This window comes from Mrakia frigida (assembly GCF_051309035.1).
Source record: "Mrakia frigida strain ATCC 22029 unplaced genomic scaffold BDY24scaffold_55, whole genome shotgun sequence".
Lineage (NCBI taxonomy): Eukaryota > Fungi > Basidiomycota > Tremellomycetes > Cystofilobasidiales > Mrakiaceae > Mrakia > Mrakia frigida.
In genome coordinates, this window is record NW_027481226.1 from 60550 (window position 1) to 76082 (window position 15533).

Sequence of the window (15533 nt, forward strand, 5' to 3'; positions counted from 1 at the left end):
CAAAGTCGGAGAGGTGGGGACGCATCTACTGGCTAGAGGGATCGATGAGGTACTTGAGGAAGATGACCTGGAAAACAAAGCAAGAGCGAGGAGAGAGAGAAGGACCAGCGGAAGCGGGAACGAACGAACGAAGAGCGGGCGTTTGCTCACCCAAGCTGAAACGACGATTCCGAAGAGAAGACCGAGAGCCGTCTTGGTGACGTAGAGGTTAACAGGTCGAGCAGTCAAGGGGTCGGCTGGAAAATGAAAAGGGGGGGAAGAGGTCAGCGTTGAGAGAAAAGGAGAAGGGATGCGACGCGACGCGACGAACCATCTCGATCCTCGATCTCCTCTTCCCTCTTGGTCCTGGCTTTCTCGCTGAGAGTCATTCCCTTGCCGAGGAAGCGGTAGTCGATGAAGATGTATCCACAGCCGAGGAGGAAGGCGACGGTCTTGAGCGTGATGGAGAGGATGAGGACTGAAAAGAGAAAAAGGAATCAGTGAGAGTTCAACTTCCGCGACGCGATGGACGAGAGACGAAGATGGAAACTGACCCTTATCGTAACCCATGTTGTCGGTTCCGTCTTGAAGAACTCCAAAGACGATGTCCTAGACCCGTCGAAGAAAACAAAAAAGTCGATCAGAAAAGGACTCAAGAATCAAACGACTCCCTCGACTTCGACCCACCATGATAGTCGATCCCGAGTTGTTGAAGGCTCTCCAGATACCGAAAGCTGTCCCGAGCTTGGACTGATCTGCAACGAGGAGAGGGATGGTGATTTGGAACTGGTGATAGCGACAAAAAGAAGCATCAGCTCAGGTTCAGGGAGAGGAAGAAAAGAAGAAGGCGACGACGCGACGAGACTCACCGGGAACGCGTTGATCGTTCCTCCCAGCGATGCGATAACTACAGCGACGAGGGGGTGAATCGAGCTCCATCCGATGACGGCGCAAGCCGTGATCCAGAAGAGAGGAGCAGCAGCCGTGGGTTAGACTAGCTTGCTAGATTAACCACTTCACAACGCGCTCCAACTTTTTGACTTCTCGGGGCAGCCTCAGTTTTGCAGCTGCGATTTTTAAACCTGGCTCAGAAAATCACAAATTTTGCTTCGCAACTTCGCCCCGTTCAAATTTTTCGATTTCGCGTTTTGAAATTTTGGGCCTCTTTCACGCTGGAGGAGCTCGTTTTCGAGCTCCCAAAACGACCCTTTTCCCTTTCCCCCCCCTCCCTCCTTTTCCACGTTTTTCCCTCCCCCTCCTTCCCCCTTTCACTTTTTTCACTTTTGAAAAGTGACCTGTGGTCTGAATTGTATGCTTCCTTCGTTCTGTCAGTTCAAATTTTTCGAAAGGAGCTCGGAGGAGGATTCCACCACTTCTCTGCACGGGCCGCTCCTCCGCCCTTCCTCCTTCCTCTTCCGGCCGTCGTCTTCCTCTTCCGTCCCCAGGGTCTCACCGAGCTGTAAATCGGAAGAGGCTGGGATGCTTTCCAGGCCAATTGCACGAGCTTGAAGGTTGTCATGGCTAAGTTTTTCGATTGATCTCTACCTGCTTCGACCTTCTTCTTCTCTCATGAGCTCGCCCCTTCCTCCTCCCTCTTTCCCTTCTCTATCTCCTCTCGCTTCCCTCCGCTTCCCTTCCTTCTTCCTCCCCTTCTCGCTCCTCGGGAGCCGGTCTCCTTCCCTGAGGTAGTGATCAGTAGGATCCTTTTTTTCGTCTTCGATGGAGACGCTCCCTACGGTTCCTCCGCCTTCACTCCCTCTCCAGATTCAGCCCACTTCCTCCTCGTTTCTCGCCAGTTCCGTCGCCTTTCCCTCCCCCATCGACTTCGATCTATCACCATCAGTCGCTCGCATCACTGGGTCGTCTACTTCTCTCTTTTTGGCGGGTATCTATCGAAGGAGGTCGAACCGGATACGTCTCGGGGAAACGAAACGTGTGAGCCCTCTTTTCCTTCTCGCTTCTCGATCCTCTCCGGCTCTTCTTGAAGGTTTTCACCCCTTGGTTCGAGCTCTTGTTGGGTGCACTGGGGTACCAAGCTTTCTTTGCTCACTTTGCTCTTCGCTCTTTTCTTCTTCTTCTCTTCGTTCGCAGCGTCGCGTCGCGTCTTCGCTACGGAGACTACGTCGAGGAGGTTCGACTCAACACCTCCCAACACGCCCGCGTCCCTGCAGGTTCGAGGCTTTCCACCTTCTGGAGCGGCTTTGCGGTCAATCCTTCCCTGAACTCGTCCACCCTCTCTCCGAAGACGGACTCCCCTCCCTTCGACAAATCCACTTTTACTACTCCGGCCTCACCCTCGATGCTCAAAGCAGCCGTCAAGAACCGGAAGGAGCCTACGATGCTTACGAGCGATCTCGAAATCAAAACATCATCGGTCCAGGAGACTATCAACTTTGAGACTACGGCCGCTCGTGTCGCTGAGCGCTTCATCGACGGTCATCCGGACCATCCCCCTATTTTCAGCACCTCCGTCGACCCTCTTCTCCATAGGAACTTCGTCTATCTTCGCCTCTCGTGGTACATCCAGATCTGTGTGCTCTCTTCCGAACAAAGAGCGGCCGCGATCCTCCCCGCCCTTCACGGTCGTCGGCTTCCTCCTCCTGGTCGGCTCACCCTCTCCTTCGACTCCCTCCTCGACACCCTCGACGGATTCATGATCTACCCTTTTCAACAGGATTCTTCCCACCCCCTGCAGGAGGAACGCTGGATCGAGGGTCGATTCGAGGACAGCGTCCGAGTTCTCGTCCGCAACGAACGCGCTCGGACGGAGAGGTTTTCAGACGTTTTGAGGTGGTTCAAGGCTGGCACTCTTGTTCCTCTGCATCGCGAGGCCCCTTCTTGTACTTTTTGTTTCTCGGGATGGTCGGTAGAGGAACGCGTTCAGATTCGAGATGTTGTTCGAGTCAAGGCCTTCTTTGGTGGTGTATCTTTGTCGACCTATTGTAGATGGACCTGGCTAGAGAACGACGGCTCTTCTGTATCTTTTTTTCACCCCCTTACGTCCTCCACTTGATCCCAGGTTTCTCTTCTTTGCTCGGGTTCCTTTGCTGGCAGTGTTCCTTTCTTTTTCGCTTTCACTCGTCGAGCCTCTTCCGTCGCCTTTTTTTCAAATAGTCGTTGTTCATTTCGGTCTCTTTTTTTTCACTTTTTGGTGATGGCTTTCTACAGATTTATGTTTGACACGAAGACCGTTCGATCTAGAGTCAAGCCGTCGGTTGTTCTTCTCCGCCTGACTTCCATGAGCTCGTTCCTTCCTCCGTCCTTTTCCCACACTCTCTCCTCCCTCGCTTCCCTTCCTCTCCTCTCCCCTCTCGCTTCTCGCGAGCATCTCCTCTTCCCTGAAGACGTGATCAGTAGGATCCTCTACTTCGTCTTCGACGGAGACGCTCCCTACGGCTCTTCGGCCTTCGCTCCCTCGCCCGGTTCAGCCCACCTCCTCCTCGTCTCTCGTCAGTTTCGTCGCCTCTCCCTCCCTCATCGCTACCGAGTTGTCACCATCAGCAGATCACATCACTGGATCGATTACTTCGGGAATCCCAACGGAGTGTTCGGTACGAAGATCGAAGCTGGTCCAGCGAAGGAGCAGCCGTGAGCTCGAGTTTGATTCTCTGCGTTTGCTCTCCTCGTCTCTTGCTGACCTTCTCTTCTCTTCTTTCGCCAGAAGCTTTCCTCTCAGTAGCAGACTGAACGTCTGGGGACTCAAGTGCGTGGATAGAACGTTCTCGACCTGTTCTCTCTCGCTGACCGCTGCTCCTTCTCCTTCCCTTTCCTTCTTCAGCACCTCGCCGCTGGTTTACGGAGATTTTGTCGAAGAGCTTCGCCTCAACACCGCCCAGATCGCTCGCCTACCCCTCTCTGTCGAGGCCTTCAGGTCCTACTATGCGTCCCTCAAGGGCCACATCGACGACGGACCTGACTACGATCTCGCCCACCACCTTCGCTGCCATGGACTTCCCTTCCTCCGACGGATCCACTTCTTCTATTCTGGGTTCGCTCCTGGAGCTCGTAGTCATCATGAAGAAGCGGAAGGAGCCTACGACGCCTACGAGCGCGATCGGGATCAAACCGTCCTCGGACCAGGAGATTATCAAGTTCGGGACCTCGCCGCTCGACTCTCGGAGAGGGAGTGCGAACGGCAAGAATCTCCCTCCGACTTCAGCACCTCCTTCAATCCTACCATCCACCACAGTCTCGTCTACCCCAACCTCCCTTGGTACCAACTTGCCGCCACCCACTCCTTCGTCCATCGAAGCGTTGCCCTCTTCGCTGCTCTCCACGAATCCACCCTTTCCTTCGACTATCCCCTCACCCTCTCCTTCGCCTCCCTCCTCGACACCTACGACGGATTCTTCACCTACCCTCTCATTCGAGATTCATCCGAACCGGACGACCACGAACGATGGGTCGCAGGTCTCTTCCAAGACTCCGTCAGGATCTTCGTCGGGAACGAACGCGCGGATACGGAGCCCTTTCAGGACGTTCTCCAGTGGTTCCTTCAAACCGAGCACGACTCCCTAGCTCTTCCTTCCTACAACTACGAGTTCCAGTTCGCGTGGAGAGATCCCCAGCAGCGACAACACATCCAACGCTCTCTTCGGGACCTCATCGATCAGAGCGAGACGCGTTCGTTGGAGGATTACTCCCGTTGGAGTTGGCTGGAAGAAGACGGTTCCGTCTCCCCTTTCTTTTCCTCCCCTTTTGGGACGCGTCCTAGCTCCTCAGCGTTTTAGTTTCCCATCCTCTTTCGTTTTCACGTTTTGTCTCTCCGAACCGGTGGCGTTTTTGTTTCAGTCCTCGTCGCGTCGTCTCCTTTCGTCTTTCGTTCCGTTTCGTCTTGGTCTCTCGCTGTTTCACGTTGTTTTTTTTGGGAAGTTTTGATTTGCTGCGCCCGACGTTTCCTTGCTATATTAGAAAATCTTTTCCTTTCTTCTTATGCTCTTCCATCTCCCTCCTTCCCTCCTCCCTCGCTCGTTACACCTTTTCTTGGTTATCCCTCCTCCTCCTGCTCTCTCACTTTCTCCATGTACACCTTCTTTGATAGGTGGGAGGCTTTGCGGTTTATCTTACCGTATCTGTTGTAAGTTCGTCTCCCCTCTCCCTTTCTCTATCACGCCCCGACTGACCGACTCCCATTCCTCCCCTCTCCTTCTTTCAGCTCCTGGCTTGCCTCTTTGGTCCTGCTTGCTCCCAAGGTCCACTCAAAGTGAGATGCGATGCCTGCCTGTTTCTGTTTCGTTTCAGCCTTTCCCGCTTGGCTGAACGTCGTCTTTCGTGTTTCAGCTCCTCCTTCGGTTCCGTCCCAACCTGCCCCGTCCGTGAGTTCTTCCTTCCTTCTTTCTTTTTCTTTCGAACCTCGCTGCTTCGAGCATCCAGCTCACCCAGGTTCGCCCGCTTTGTTTTCTCAGGCCCTCGACGAACTCAACGACGATCCAAGGCCACCTACCTCGCTCGAAGACTCGCTACCGTCGTCCGAAACGTCGCCCACCTCCTCGATCCCGTTTCCTCGCCCCGCTGCTCAGCTCTCTCGATCCGACTTCGTTGTGTTCTTCTCACCATCCCTCTCACCTCCCAAGATTACCTTCTCAACGAGGCTAGAGGGATCTTGACTCAACGGATTCACCGCCTCCTCGCCCACCTTCACGACCTTCGAGTAGATCAAGGCGATCCTTATCTGGAGGAGGACGACCTTCGTTACCTGCAGACGATATGGACCCCTCCGGTGGAACCTTGTGTACAGCCATTCTCTCGATGGCAGGGATTGCTGGCTTTCTTCGTTTCTTGCTTTGAAGGCGAGCCTCAGTTTTGGTCGGATCTCCCTTTTTTTCCTCTCGAGGCTGACGCGGTCTTTGCTCTTATCAATCTTCAGATTGGACTTGGACGTTCTTCGTGACCTGTACGCTTCCGTTTTCTCCATTTTTTCTCTCCCCCTCTGGAACGCTGAGCGTTGTCGCGTCGCTTCCTCTTCCCATCTTCGACTCCTTCAGTTCTACCCTTCGTCTCTCGCCTCCTCTCCAGCTTTCTACGAGCTTTCGGCCCCTCCTCCCGATCCGTCGTTTCCCCTCCTCGTTCCCTCTTCCCTGGGTCCCTCCTCGGTGGCGCCAACTCGTCGTCCTCGATCTCGTCGGATGCTTCTTCCCCGCCTCTTCAACGGTACACCCATCCTCCAACAGGCGAAGTCTTCAACATTCTACCCAACCCAGGAGGAGGAAACTGCCTCGTGCACGCGATGTTCCCAGGAGAGGACCCCGTCCGTCTCCGACGCCAACTCGCCGAGGAGATTCAAACAGAGCTCAGCTTCAACCTCGTCCAAGGAGTCTACGCCTGCAACACCCTTTCCATCGGCAACTCCAAAGCCACCGTCGGAGATCTTCACCTTCTCGATCTTCAACAACACCGCCTCCTCGACACGGAAGGTCCGTCGGGAGCAGAGTTCCTCGACCAAGTCGATGCACGAGCGTTCCTCCTTCTTCGTCGCATTTCTCGGATCAGGATCCTCTTCTCTTCCGCGCCGTTCGAGGATTCGATGGATACCGATTTCCTTGGACCGGAAATCGTTGTTCTGTACCGATCGGAGCATTACATGCGCTTGGAGCCGGTTGGAGCGTCTTCGGTGAGCTTGACGCGTTTCCTTCCTTCGTTGATTTTCATCGCTGACCGCTGGTACCGTGCTTTGTACATCCCTCGTTCACCAGCCGTCCTCAGCAACCGATACCCTGCCCGGAGGGTCGAGCGACGAAGCTGGGTCCAACGTGAGTTCTACCTTCTCCAATGCCTCCTTTTCTCCCTCTCCCACGTCTGATCGTTCTTCGGTTCTCTCGTCCTTCAGTCTTCCACTTCCTCCCTGGGACGTTTCCTCGCCGACTTGGAGTTCTCAACTCCTCCCTCTCCGGTTAGATCTTCCTCCTTCCGTCTTTCGAACGTTCGAAGTCTTTCTGACGACGACTCTTCTCTCGTCTCGCCAGGACTCCTCCCTCCCCTCCACTCCTCCTCGGTCTTCGCATCCTACCCTCTTCGCTCGACCTTCCCTCGACAAGGTTTGGAAGGTCGTTCCCAATCCCGGTCGAGGAAACTGCCTTCTCCATTCGTTGTTCCCTGGGGAGGATCCCTTCCGCCTTCGTTCAGCTCTCGCTGCCGCTCTTCGTCCGGAGCTCGAACGTGCAGACGCGGCTGGAGTGTACGCTAGGAACACCGTCCATCTCGCCAAACCGGATGCTCTCCGTGGAGATCTCGAGGTTCTTCGGGAGCAGCACGATCGTCTCCTGAAAGGGTCGTCGATTCGAGGAGGAGCTGCGTCGCTCGACCAGTTGGACGCTCGTGCGTTTGGAATTCAGCACGGCTTCTCCTTCGTTCACATCTACGCTTTCGAGGATCCAGCCTTCGACCTTCATCTTCCAACCGGTGGAGCAGGACCTGAGGTCGACGTCCTCTACACCAGCCGTATCGCTCACTTCGAGCGGTTGGAGTTGACTTCCCCTTTGGCGAAGGTAAGCAACCTCCCTTTACGTCTTTCCTCGTTCTTTTTCTTGAAGAGGAATTGATCGTCACTTCTCTCGGCTGTTGCAGGATGCTTCGGTTTCGAAGGTAGTCGTCGCGATAGAGGACTCGGATTCGACAACCTCCGAATCGTCGTCTTCCGTTCCTTCCTCCTCCTCCTCGGCCAGGGCTCGGATTGCAGTTCGAACTTCGGCTCGCCAGGTGAGGATGCTCGTTGCTGTGTTAACGTTTCGTCTTATGCTCACCGAGCTTTGGCTTCTCGGCTTGTGCAGAAGCGAACCAGCACGAATCGTTTCAGCCCGATGGCTCCCAGGCGACTTCGTTCGAGGGCTTCCAAGGTTCGTTTTCGTCTGAGTTTTGTTCAGACTGCCGAAGCCTCGCTGATTGTTTTGTTTTGGTTTCTCTGCGTTTCCCTCAGGTTCCCTTTTCGTCGACTCCTGTCGCTGATCCCTTTGCTGAAGCGTCGGTTTCTGGCCTTTTCGAGGAGGTGAGTCGGGTCGTCTTTGAATCTTTTCTTGTTCAAAGTGCTGATCACCTTTTCCGTCTTTCAGGCTCTTCCGAATGGTCCCCTCGAGCCTGTCCCTGCATCAGAAGTCAGTACGGAATGCTCGCTCTTCTGCTCTGCTCGTCTCGACGCGTCTCCTTGACCTACTTTCCCTTCTCTTTCTCAGCCCTCCCTCGAGCCTACCCGACGATCAGTCCGACGCCGATTTGCACCCAAGGACTGGGACGAGGTCGTGCTTTTCTCTTCCAACCGTCCTCCGGTTCCCCTTTCCAGGGTGGCTTCGAAACCGAAGAGGGTTGTCCTTCGCTGCACCTTCCCTGCCTGCGACGCCCACGCCGTTGAACCTGGATTGTACTGCGATCGTCATCGTGAGTTTTTCGCTCCCCTCTTCCCTTTCTCCTCAGGTTCAACCCGACTGATGTTCTGTTCTGGTTCCTGCAGGTCCTTCAACCTTCGAACTTCCCACGGTCGTCGTTCCTCCCGACCTCTTCCCTACCGCGCCAACTCGAGAAGAGCTTCGAGACCTCCATCGCGACTTCGCCTTTGCCACCTCCAACAACGAGCTTTCGGACGTCACTTGCTTCGCCTGCGCCCGACTCACCAACCAGGACGATGCTCAACGGATCCCAGAAACCGAGTTCGTCCTTTCGGAGGAGGAGGAAGCCATCGGCGATCGTCTCTCCATCGCCCCTCTCCGAGTTCCCTTCGACTTCCTCCCCTTCCTTCGACGGCACCATCGACAAGAGTGGGACGATCTCTTCGCTTACGGCTCGAGGGTGTTTGACGGCCACTTTGTAGCCAAGGAGGGACTCGGCTGGGAGGACGAAGAGGGAGGGTTGTTTGCGGAGGTGTGCAACGATTGCTACGGCTCTCTTCGACGAGGGAAGCTCCCTCGATCCTCTCTCGCCAACGGTCTCTGGACGGGACCGGTCCCACCCGAGCTGGCATGCTTGACGGTGATGGAGGAGAGAGCGTTGAGCCTCAGTCGGACCTCGTTGAAGGCCATCTACAACCTCGATGTTCGTCCCCTCTTTTCCTTCTTCTTTTCGTCTTTCTCTTCTGTTTCTTGATCTTTCGAGCTGACTTCGAGTCTCGTTGGTTTATTTGTCCCCCTGCTTTCGCCTCTCAGGGTTCCAAGACCGCTCGGAAGTACGGAACCGCTCCGTCGAGCGAGAGGCTTCAACGAGCGATGAAGGGACACTGGGTCGCATGGCCTCAGTATCTCGGAGCTCTTGTCGAGCACGTTATGGAACTCCCTCAGTCTCCCGAAGACCTCGCCGAACAGCTCCAAGTCAGTCTCGTGGGTCCCTCGCCTTACTCGGAGAAGGAGCTCTCGGATCTCCTCCAGGTCGATCCTCGTCGGATTCGCGTCGCTTTCGAATGGCTCTCTACTCGACACGAAGACTACGCCGCCATCACTTGGAACTTCCGGACAGCTTCTCGCTACCAGTCCGAGCTCCCGTCCGAGATCTTCGTTTCTCGGATCGAACCCAGTGCGGAGGACGAGGCCGAAAGGTCGGGTTACGCTCAGCAGGACGAGGACGCGTCGGCCATGCCAGGAGGTCGCTTTGGAACCCTCGACGACGAGGATCCGATCTACGAGGAGAACCCCACCTACGTCCCCGTCGTCTCTTCTTCGGGAATCGTCGATCTCAACGGAGGAAGCCTCGATCTTCGAGCCCGACAGGAAGCCGCTCTCGAGAAGGTCACTCGAGATCCGGACGTTCTTTTCCAGTCAAGGTCTTCCGGAATCGACATCTCCGATCCTCCAGGTCTCCTCCCACGCGTCTTCTTCTGCCTCTACCCGTACGGAGTTGGAGGTTTCCAGGATCTCGAACGCTCAGCCTACGCCTCGACTCCAGGACTTCTCGTCCATCTTCGAGCTCTCCTCCTTCGGTCGGATCGACTCTTCGCCGAGCACCCCTTCTGGTTGTTCTTCGGGTTCGACCTTCTCCAACGACAGAGAGTCGCCCGCTTCAGCTCGGTCCGAGCTTCGAAACCCTCGTTCGGTCGGTCGGTCAAGGACATCAGTTCGATCAAGATGGACGATCTCGTCGCCGCTCTCAGAGCTATCAAGGACAGGAAGGACTACGCCGCCGTCCCAGGAGTCCAGGAACTCTTCCGATCGTCGCTGTGGGTGACGGGTCAGCTCGTCGGATCGGATCAGAGTCGCTCGAACAGTAGGAAAGAGCTCAAGGTTAGTGAAACGGAAGCACCGTTCCTTGCTTTCGTTCTCTCGCTGATTTTTCCTTTTGATCTCCTCTCTCAGGCAACCGTCACCGCCATCGGTCTCCCTTCGATATGGCTCACCATCAACCCTCCGGACACCAAGAGTGCGATCCTCCTCAAGTTCGCATCTGGCGACTCCATCGATCTCGACGACGCTTTCCAACTCCAGCTCCCAACTCCCAACCAGAGGAGTGTGATGGTCGCCAAGAATCCTGTTGCTGCTGCTCGGTGAGTACTTGACAGTGCTTTTTCGTTGCCGTTTCATTCGCTGACTTCGATCCCTTCTTCTGTCCAGCTACTTCAAGTTAATCATGGATTCCGTCTTCGACCTTCTCGTTCGAACGGACCGTACAGGATCATCCGTTGGTCTTTTCGGTCGAGCTCGAGCCCACTATGGCACCATCGAGAATCAAGGTCGAGGCTCTCTTCACACCCACGCTCTCGTGTGGCTGCACGGGCAGCTCTCTCCCTTGGAAGCTCAGAAGCGGTTGTCGGAGGTGGGAGTGGAGTTTCACGAGTGGAGGACGCGTCTTCTTCAGGTTCGTTTCGTTGGCTTCTCTCCTTCCTCTTTCTTTTTCTCTCTCCTTTATCGCATGCTGACTTGAGCTTACCCTCGTCTTGTTTTGCTGGGTAGGAGACCGACAAGATGATACGTCTCGACTTCGAGGAACTTTCGAATCTCGCTTCTGTCGAGGAGGTTCGACTCGCCAACGGAGATCATGTTTACCCTCGAGACCCGACTTGCTGGCTCCCTCCCTCGCCGGAAGGCGACCTCGACGATTACCAGCGTCGGATGGACGCAGATCTTCTCCTCGTGCGTTTCGCTTCCTCGCCGTCGAAACCTCTTCCAACGAGGCAACTTCTGATCTTGACTTTTCCTTTTTCTAGGTCGGGGTTCGCCCCCAAACCCACTCGCACACCTCGTCCTGTCAACGCCTTCGGGACGACGGAACCTCCTTCTGTCGCTACGGTTACGACGGAGCTGGAAAGGACCTCGTTCCCGAATCCAAGGTCTCCTCCGCTGGCGATATCGTCCTCCGTCGCCGCCATCCGAAGATCAACAACTACAATCCACTCCTCGTCAACCTCGTTCGAGGAAACATGGACGTCAAACCTCTTTTCAGCGGCTACCGTTCTCTCACGTCCATCCACTATTGCACCAAGTACATGACCAAGAACGACGTCGCCATTCATCGATTCTACGCTCTCACCCTCGCCGTCAAGAACCTGGAGGTCTGTCGCTCTTTCTTCCCTTCGGTTCTCTCGCTGTACTGAGTCTTGTTTCTTTTTCTCCTCGTTAGCGTCAGTACGGTCGCAGTGATCTCCCGGCATCCGTCTCCGCTCGAAAGCTACTCCACAGCTGCATCAACCGGATCGGTTCAGAGTTGGAGATCCCAGCCGTCTCCGTCGCCTACTTCATCCTCTACGACGCCGACCACTTCGCCTCCGAGAGTTACTGCAAACTCTACCTTGCCTGTTTCGAGACCAGGCTTCGAGGATGGGAGGCCGTTCGACAACTGGAGAAGGGTGGGCTCGGTTTCCCCATGGGTTGCGAAGTAAGTCTTCTCTCTCCAGGTCTTGTTTCCTCTTACGTCTGGTGAGGTGGATATTTAACCATCTCTTCTCTTTGTTCAGGAGCCGGAGGACGCTCGAGCTGATCTTGTTGAAGGGGAAGGATTGGCCGTTCTCGACGCGATCGAGCTCGAGGTGAGTTGTCTCTGCCTCCGTCTTTGTTTCTTTTCAAAGTATCGTTTACCGATCTCTCTTCCTTTTTCTCTTCAAAATCGAAGGCCGCTCGGACGATCGAGGCGACGGAGGAGGAGGCGTACGTTGGAACTGGGTCGGACGGAGGTCGTCCTGTGAGGGTTTCTTTTCTCTTCTTTCTTTCCGTCGCTCGTTCTCACTTCTTCTTCCTCCTGTGTTTCAGATCGACCCCGAGTCTCCTCGCTCGGTGGACGAGTCGCATGCTGGATCCCTGGAAGACTTTGTTGCACCGGATCATCTTTCGCAGTCGGGAGACGACGAGGATTGGTCGGATGGCGAGGTTCGTTCCTCTTCCCTCTCTCGCTCGCTTCTCTCCTCAGAGCTGACTTCTTGCTTTGCCTTTGATACTTTATAGGATACCTGGGAGCTGGGCTCTACCGATCTCGCTCCTGTTCCGGAGATCCTCTCTTCTCAGTCGGATGTCGAGGTGAGCTCTCTTCGAGTTCGTCCTTTCGTTGCCCTGGCGGAAGCTCATTTTTCCGCCTTTCGTTTCGCTCCATCAGATGCACGACTGGAGTTCCATCGATCCCTTCTCGTCCTCGGTGGTTCCCGAGCTCGTTCAGGGAAAGTCTGCGCTGGTGAGCCTTCTGGTTCTCTCCCTTGCTGTTTTTTTTTTCCTTGGCTCCTCCTGAACGACGCGTTCTTTCTTTCTCAGATGGACGTGGACTCTCCTCGTTCTCTTGACGATTCGGACGACGACTCCATGAACTCGTTCATCGTTTCGGATTCTTCCCTGGTCGAGGAGGGAGCCGGTCCTAGGGACGTCGAGGAGGTTGGCGATTGGGAGATGGTTCGTGAATCGATTGCTCGTCGCTTTTCAAGTCGTTCGTTCTGAACCTTTCTTACTTCTTAACGGTATCAGATGTCTCCCGAACTGGTGCTTCCTTCACCTGAGGACCGGAGAGAGGATCTCGGCAGTTTTCGATCGGTGAGTGCATCTTGTTCGTCCTCGTTCTCCTTCGGGAGTCATGCTGACCTTTGCTTTCCTGGTTGGACGATGGGGGGGTTGCAGTCTTCTTCCCCTCCCCCGATCTCTCCCAGCAATCAGGCAGCAGCAGTTCAGTCGGCGGAACCTCTTCCCGTGCTATCGGAGGTGCAGCGACGAGGGGTCGAGGTCGAGGTCGGGGAGGAGTCGTTCGGAATCTTCGTTGGTCCGGATGGGCAGGTCGTCGAATCGAACCAGGCCGACGACTACCAGTATAGGCCTACCGAGCTCGAAGCCGAATCTCTCTACTTCTTCACCGCTCGCTTCAAACTCGTTCCTCGTCCCAAGAAGGCTCCCTCCTCCGTCGCTCTCTCCAAAGCCAACCTCCGCCGAAATCGACTTTTCCTCTTCCAACCCGGTCATCCTCGCTTCGCTACCCACGCCGTTCGAGCTCGTACGCTCATCGCCTACCCCGTCCTCGAAGGAGCAGCCGTCCCTTCCTCTCGAAACGAGAATCCTACCAAGAAACTCCAGTACATGCGGTCCCTTCTCCTCCTCTTCCAACCTTTTCGTTCGGCGCCGGACCTTCGAGCGGATGGAGAAACCTGGGAAGAGGCCTACCTTCGGTTCCAACCTTCGGAGGAGTGTTCAAGAATCATCGCCAACCTGGATTCGCTTCATCGAATGAAGGAGGAAGCAGACAAGGAGGCCGAGGAGAGACAGGTCGTTGCGGACGATCCTCGTTTCCGAACCCGTCGTCTCAACCACGACCCTCGTCTCGCACAAGGCGAGACCGACCATCAGATCGATGCAGCCGTCGCTGCCATGGACGAGGCTCAAACCTCCCCTTCTGGAGATCCCAGCGTCCTGGAAGCCGTCGCGTCGTTGGATCGGCTCGGTTTCTTCAACCCTGAGGTTTGTCGTTTCGTTTTGTTTATCCTTTCCCTTTTCGATCAATCTTGACTTCTACTTACTCCTCTTCGTCTCTGTACTCTTCCCTCTGTCAGAACATCAACCCTTCCCTCCGACTCGCCGCTCGACCTCTCCCTCCCCTCGGCTCCCGCGATGCAGTGTCGACCTTCCTTCCCGCCGACAGGATCGAGAAGCGAAACTGGGAGCACGAGTACAAGGTCAACGACGAGTTCGCAGCCCATCCGTCTCCGGAGGTGCAGCAGGAACGACGGAACGAGATTCTCTCCAATCCAGCCAATTCGGTGAGTCTCTTTCTGTCAGCCCGTCTTTTTTCCTTCACCTTTCCTTCGTTCCTGATCAATCTCGTTTTTCGTCCCTCTTGCTTTCTTCCTCTGCCCGTCAGTCGATCAGCACGCTCGATCTCTCCGACCCTTCCAACTTCGTTCGGTTCGCTCGAAGTCGAACTCTCAATGCGAAGCAGACCCTCGTCTTCGTCGCCGTCGCCTCCTCCATGCTCAAGAAGGAGAAGAACCCCGCCGAGCCTGGGACGGTCGCTCTCGTTTTGGGTCCAGGAGGAACGGGAAAGAGTAAAGCTCTCCACGCCATCACCGAATGGACTGAGCTTCGCTCGGTTCAGGCTTCCCTCCTTCGAATCGCTCCCTCCGCCACGGCCGCTTCTTCGATCTTCGGGAGGACGCTTCAAGGACTCGTAGGAGGATCAAGTCGTACTCCCACCGCCGACGAGGACGCTCTCCCAATCATGAAAGCACCCGTCTCGGTATCCTCCAAGCTTCGCCAGCAGTGGCAGGGAGCGTCGACGGTGGCCATCGACGAGATCGGGATGGTTGGGCATCGTCTCTTAGGCCTTTTCCACCATGTTTCGTCGTTGATCTTTGGAGACGCCCGAGGGCTGCCGTTTGGAGGACTCAACGTCAGTCAAAGGTTCTCTTTTTGCTGTTGGACTTTCGCACGATCGTCGACTGACGTTCTGCTTTCACGATCGTTCTTCAGGTCTTCTTCTTTGGAGATTTTCATCAGTTCGAGCCGGTTCTCGACCAATCTCTCCTCAACGTACCCTCTTCCGGTTTCAACCACTTCGTCAACTACGCCGATGCTCTCACTCTCGACGAGCCCATGCGTCAGGAAGCAGGAGAGGAGGACTTCGTCGCTCTTTTGGCTCGCCTCCGTCACCGTCTCTGTTCGGAGCACGACTTCGACTGGTTGAACTCTCGGATCGTCGGCTCTCCCAACACACCCTCCATCAGCAGCCCCGAGTGGCAGAACGCCCTTTTCATCACCCAGCGACACGCTCTTCGTCGGGAGGTCAACCGCCGACGCGTCCTCCAGTTCGCTACAGCAACTCGTCAAACTCCCTACCTCGTCCCCTGCGTCTACTCTGGTTTGAAAGGAGCTCCTACCGCGGAACAGGTCGCTCTGTTGAGGGATCGGTCTCCGAGCCTGCACGGGGGGGTTGATTCGGCTGTTTATCTCGTCGTTGGTGAGTGCTCCGTTGCATTGCTCTTTGCGTCCTCGTTTCGGATCCTTCTCTCGAGTTCTGATGGCCTTTTTGAATTTCTTACTTGCCGGCCAACCTCAGGTATGCCCGTCGTCCTCTACGCCAACAAGTCAACACCCCAGGGAATCACCAACGGCAGTCTGGGACGCGTCCTCGGATTTCGTCTACATCCTTCCGACGTCAGCAACTCTCCTCGAGTGGAAGGAGGT

The 15533-nt window shown here is 55.5% G+C and overlaps 5 protein-coding genes across 5 annotated transcripts; 4 read left to right on the plus strand and 1 right to left on the minus strand.

The window, feature by feature from the left end:
* Positions 1–25: 25 nt before the first annotated feature.
* On the minus strand, positions 26–918 carry BDY24DRAFT_372763 (uncharacterized protein; the record flags this gene model as incomplete). The annotated part of the gene is made up of 6 exons (XM_076638218.1): positions 26–67; positions 151–236; positions 311–457; positions 534–588; positions 667–734; positions 849–918. The coding sequence occupies 6 exons, from the start codon at positions 916–918 to the stop codon at positions 26–28; spliced, it is 468 nt and encodes a 155-aa protein (XP_076492190.1).
* A 7905-nt stretch (positions 919–8823) lies between these two features.
* BDY24DRAFT_324601 (uncharacterized protein) lies at positions 8824–9464 on the plus strand (the record flags this gene model as incomplete). The annotated part of the gene is made up of 2 exons (XM_076637052.1): positions 8824–8997; positions 9129–9464. Coding segments are annotated over 2 exons (510 nt in total), but the record flags the coding sequence as incomplete, so codon positions are not given.
* Positions 9465–10247: 783 nt separating this feature from the next.
* On the plus strand, positions 10248–10614 carry BDY24DRAFT_329375 (uncharacterized protein; the record flags this gene model as incomplete). Its single annotated transcript, XM_076637107.1, has 2 exons — positions 10248–10435; positions 10503–10614. Coding segments are annotated over 2 exons (300 nt in total), but the record flags the coding sequence as incomplete, so codon positions are not given.
* Positions 10615–11236: 622 nt separating this feature from the next.
* BDY24DRAFT_323504 (uncharacterized protein) lies at positions 11237–11401 on the plus strand (the record flags this gene model as incomplete). The annotated part of the gene is made up of 1 exon (XM_076637045.1): positions 11237–11401. A coding segment is annotated over one exon (165 nt), but the record flags the coding sequence as incomplete, so codon positions are not given.
* A 1329-nt stretch (positions 11402–12730) lies between these two features.
* BDY24DRAFT_244204 (uncharacterized protein) lies at positions 12731–15178 on the plus strand. Its single transcript, XM_076636739.1, has 3 exons — positions 12731–13811; positions 13904–14110; positions 14212–15178. The coding sequence occupies exons 1-3, from the start codon at positions 12834–12836 to the stop codon at positions 15031–15033; spliced, it is 2007 nt and encodes a 668-aa protein (XP_076492194.1). The 5' UTR covers positions 12731–12833; the 3' UTR covers positions 15034–15178.
* The last annotated feature ends 355 nt before the right edge of the window (positions 15179–15533 follow it).

What these genes read in the sequence shown, in the direction of transcription:
- BDY24DRAFT_244204 (XM_076636739.1), top strand. Translation starts at nt 12,834, where the DNA reads ATGTCTCCCGAACTGGTGCTTCCTTCACCTGAGGACCGGAGAGAGGAT. An exon ending in TCGGTTTCTTCAACCCTGAG is followed by an intron (nt 13,812 to 13,903) that starts GTTTGTCGTTTC and finishes TCCCTCTGTCAG; the next exon opens with AACATCAACCCTTCCCTCCG. An exon ending in TCTCCAATCCAGCCAATTCG is followed by an intron (nt 14,111 to 14,211) that starts GTGAGTCTCTTT and finishes TCTGCCCGTCAG; the next exon opens with TCGATCAGCACGCTCGATCT.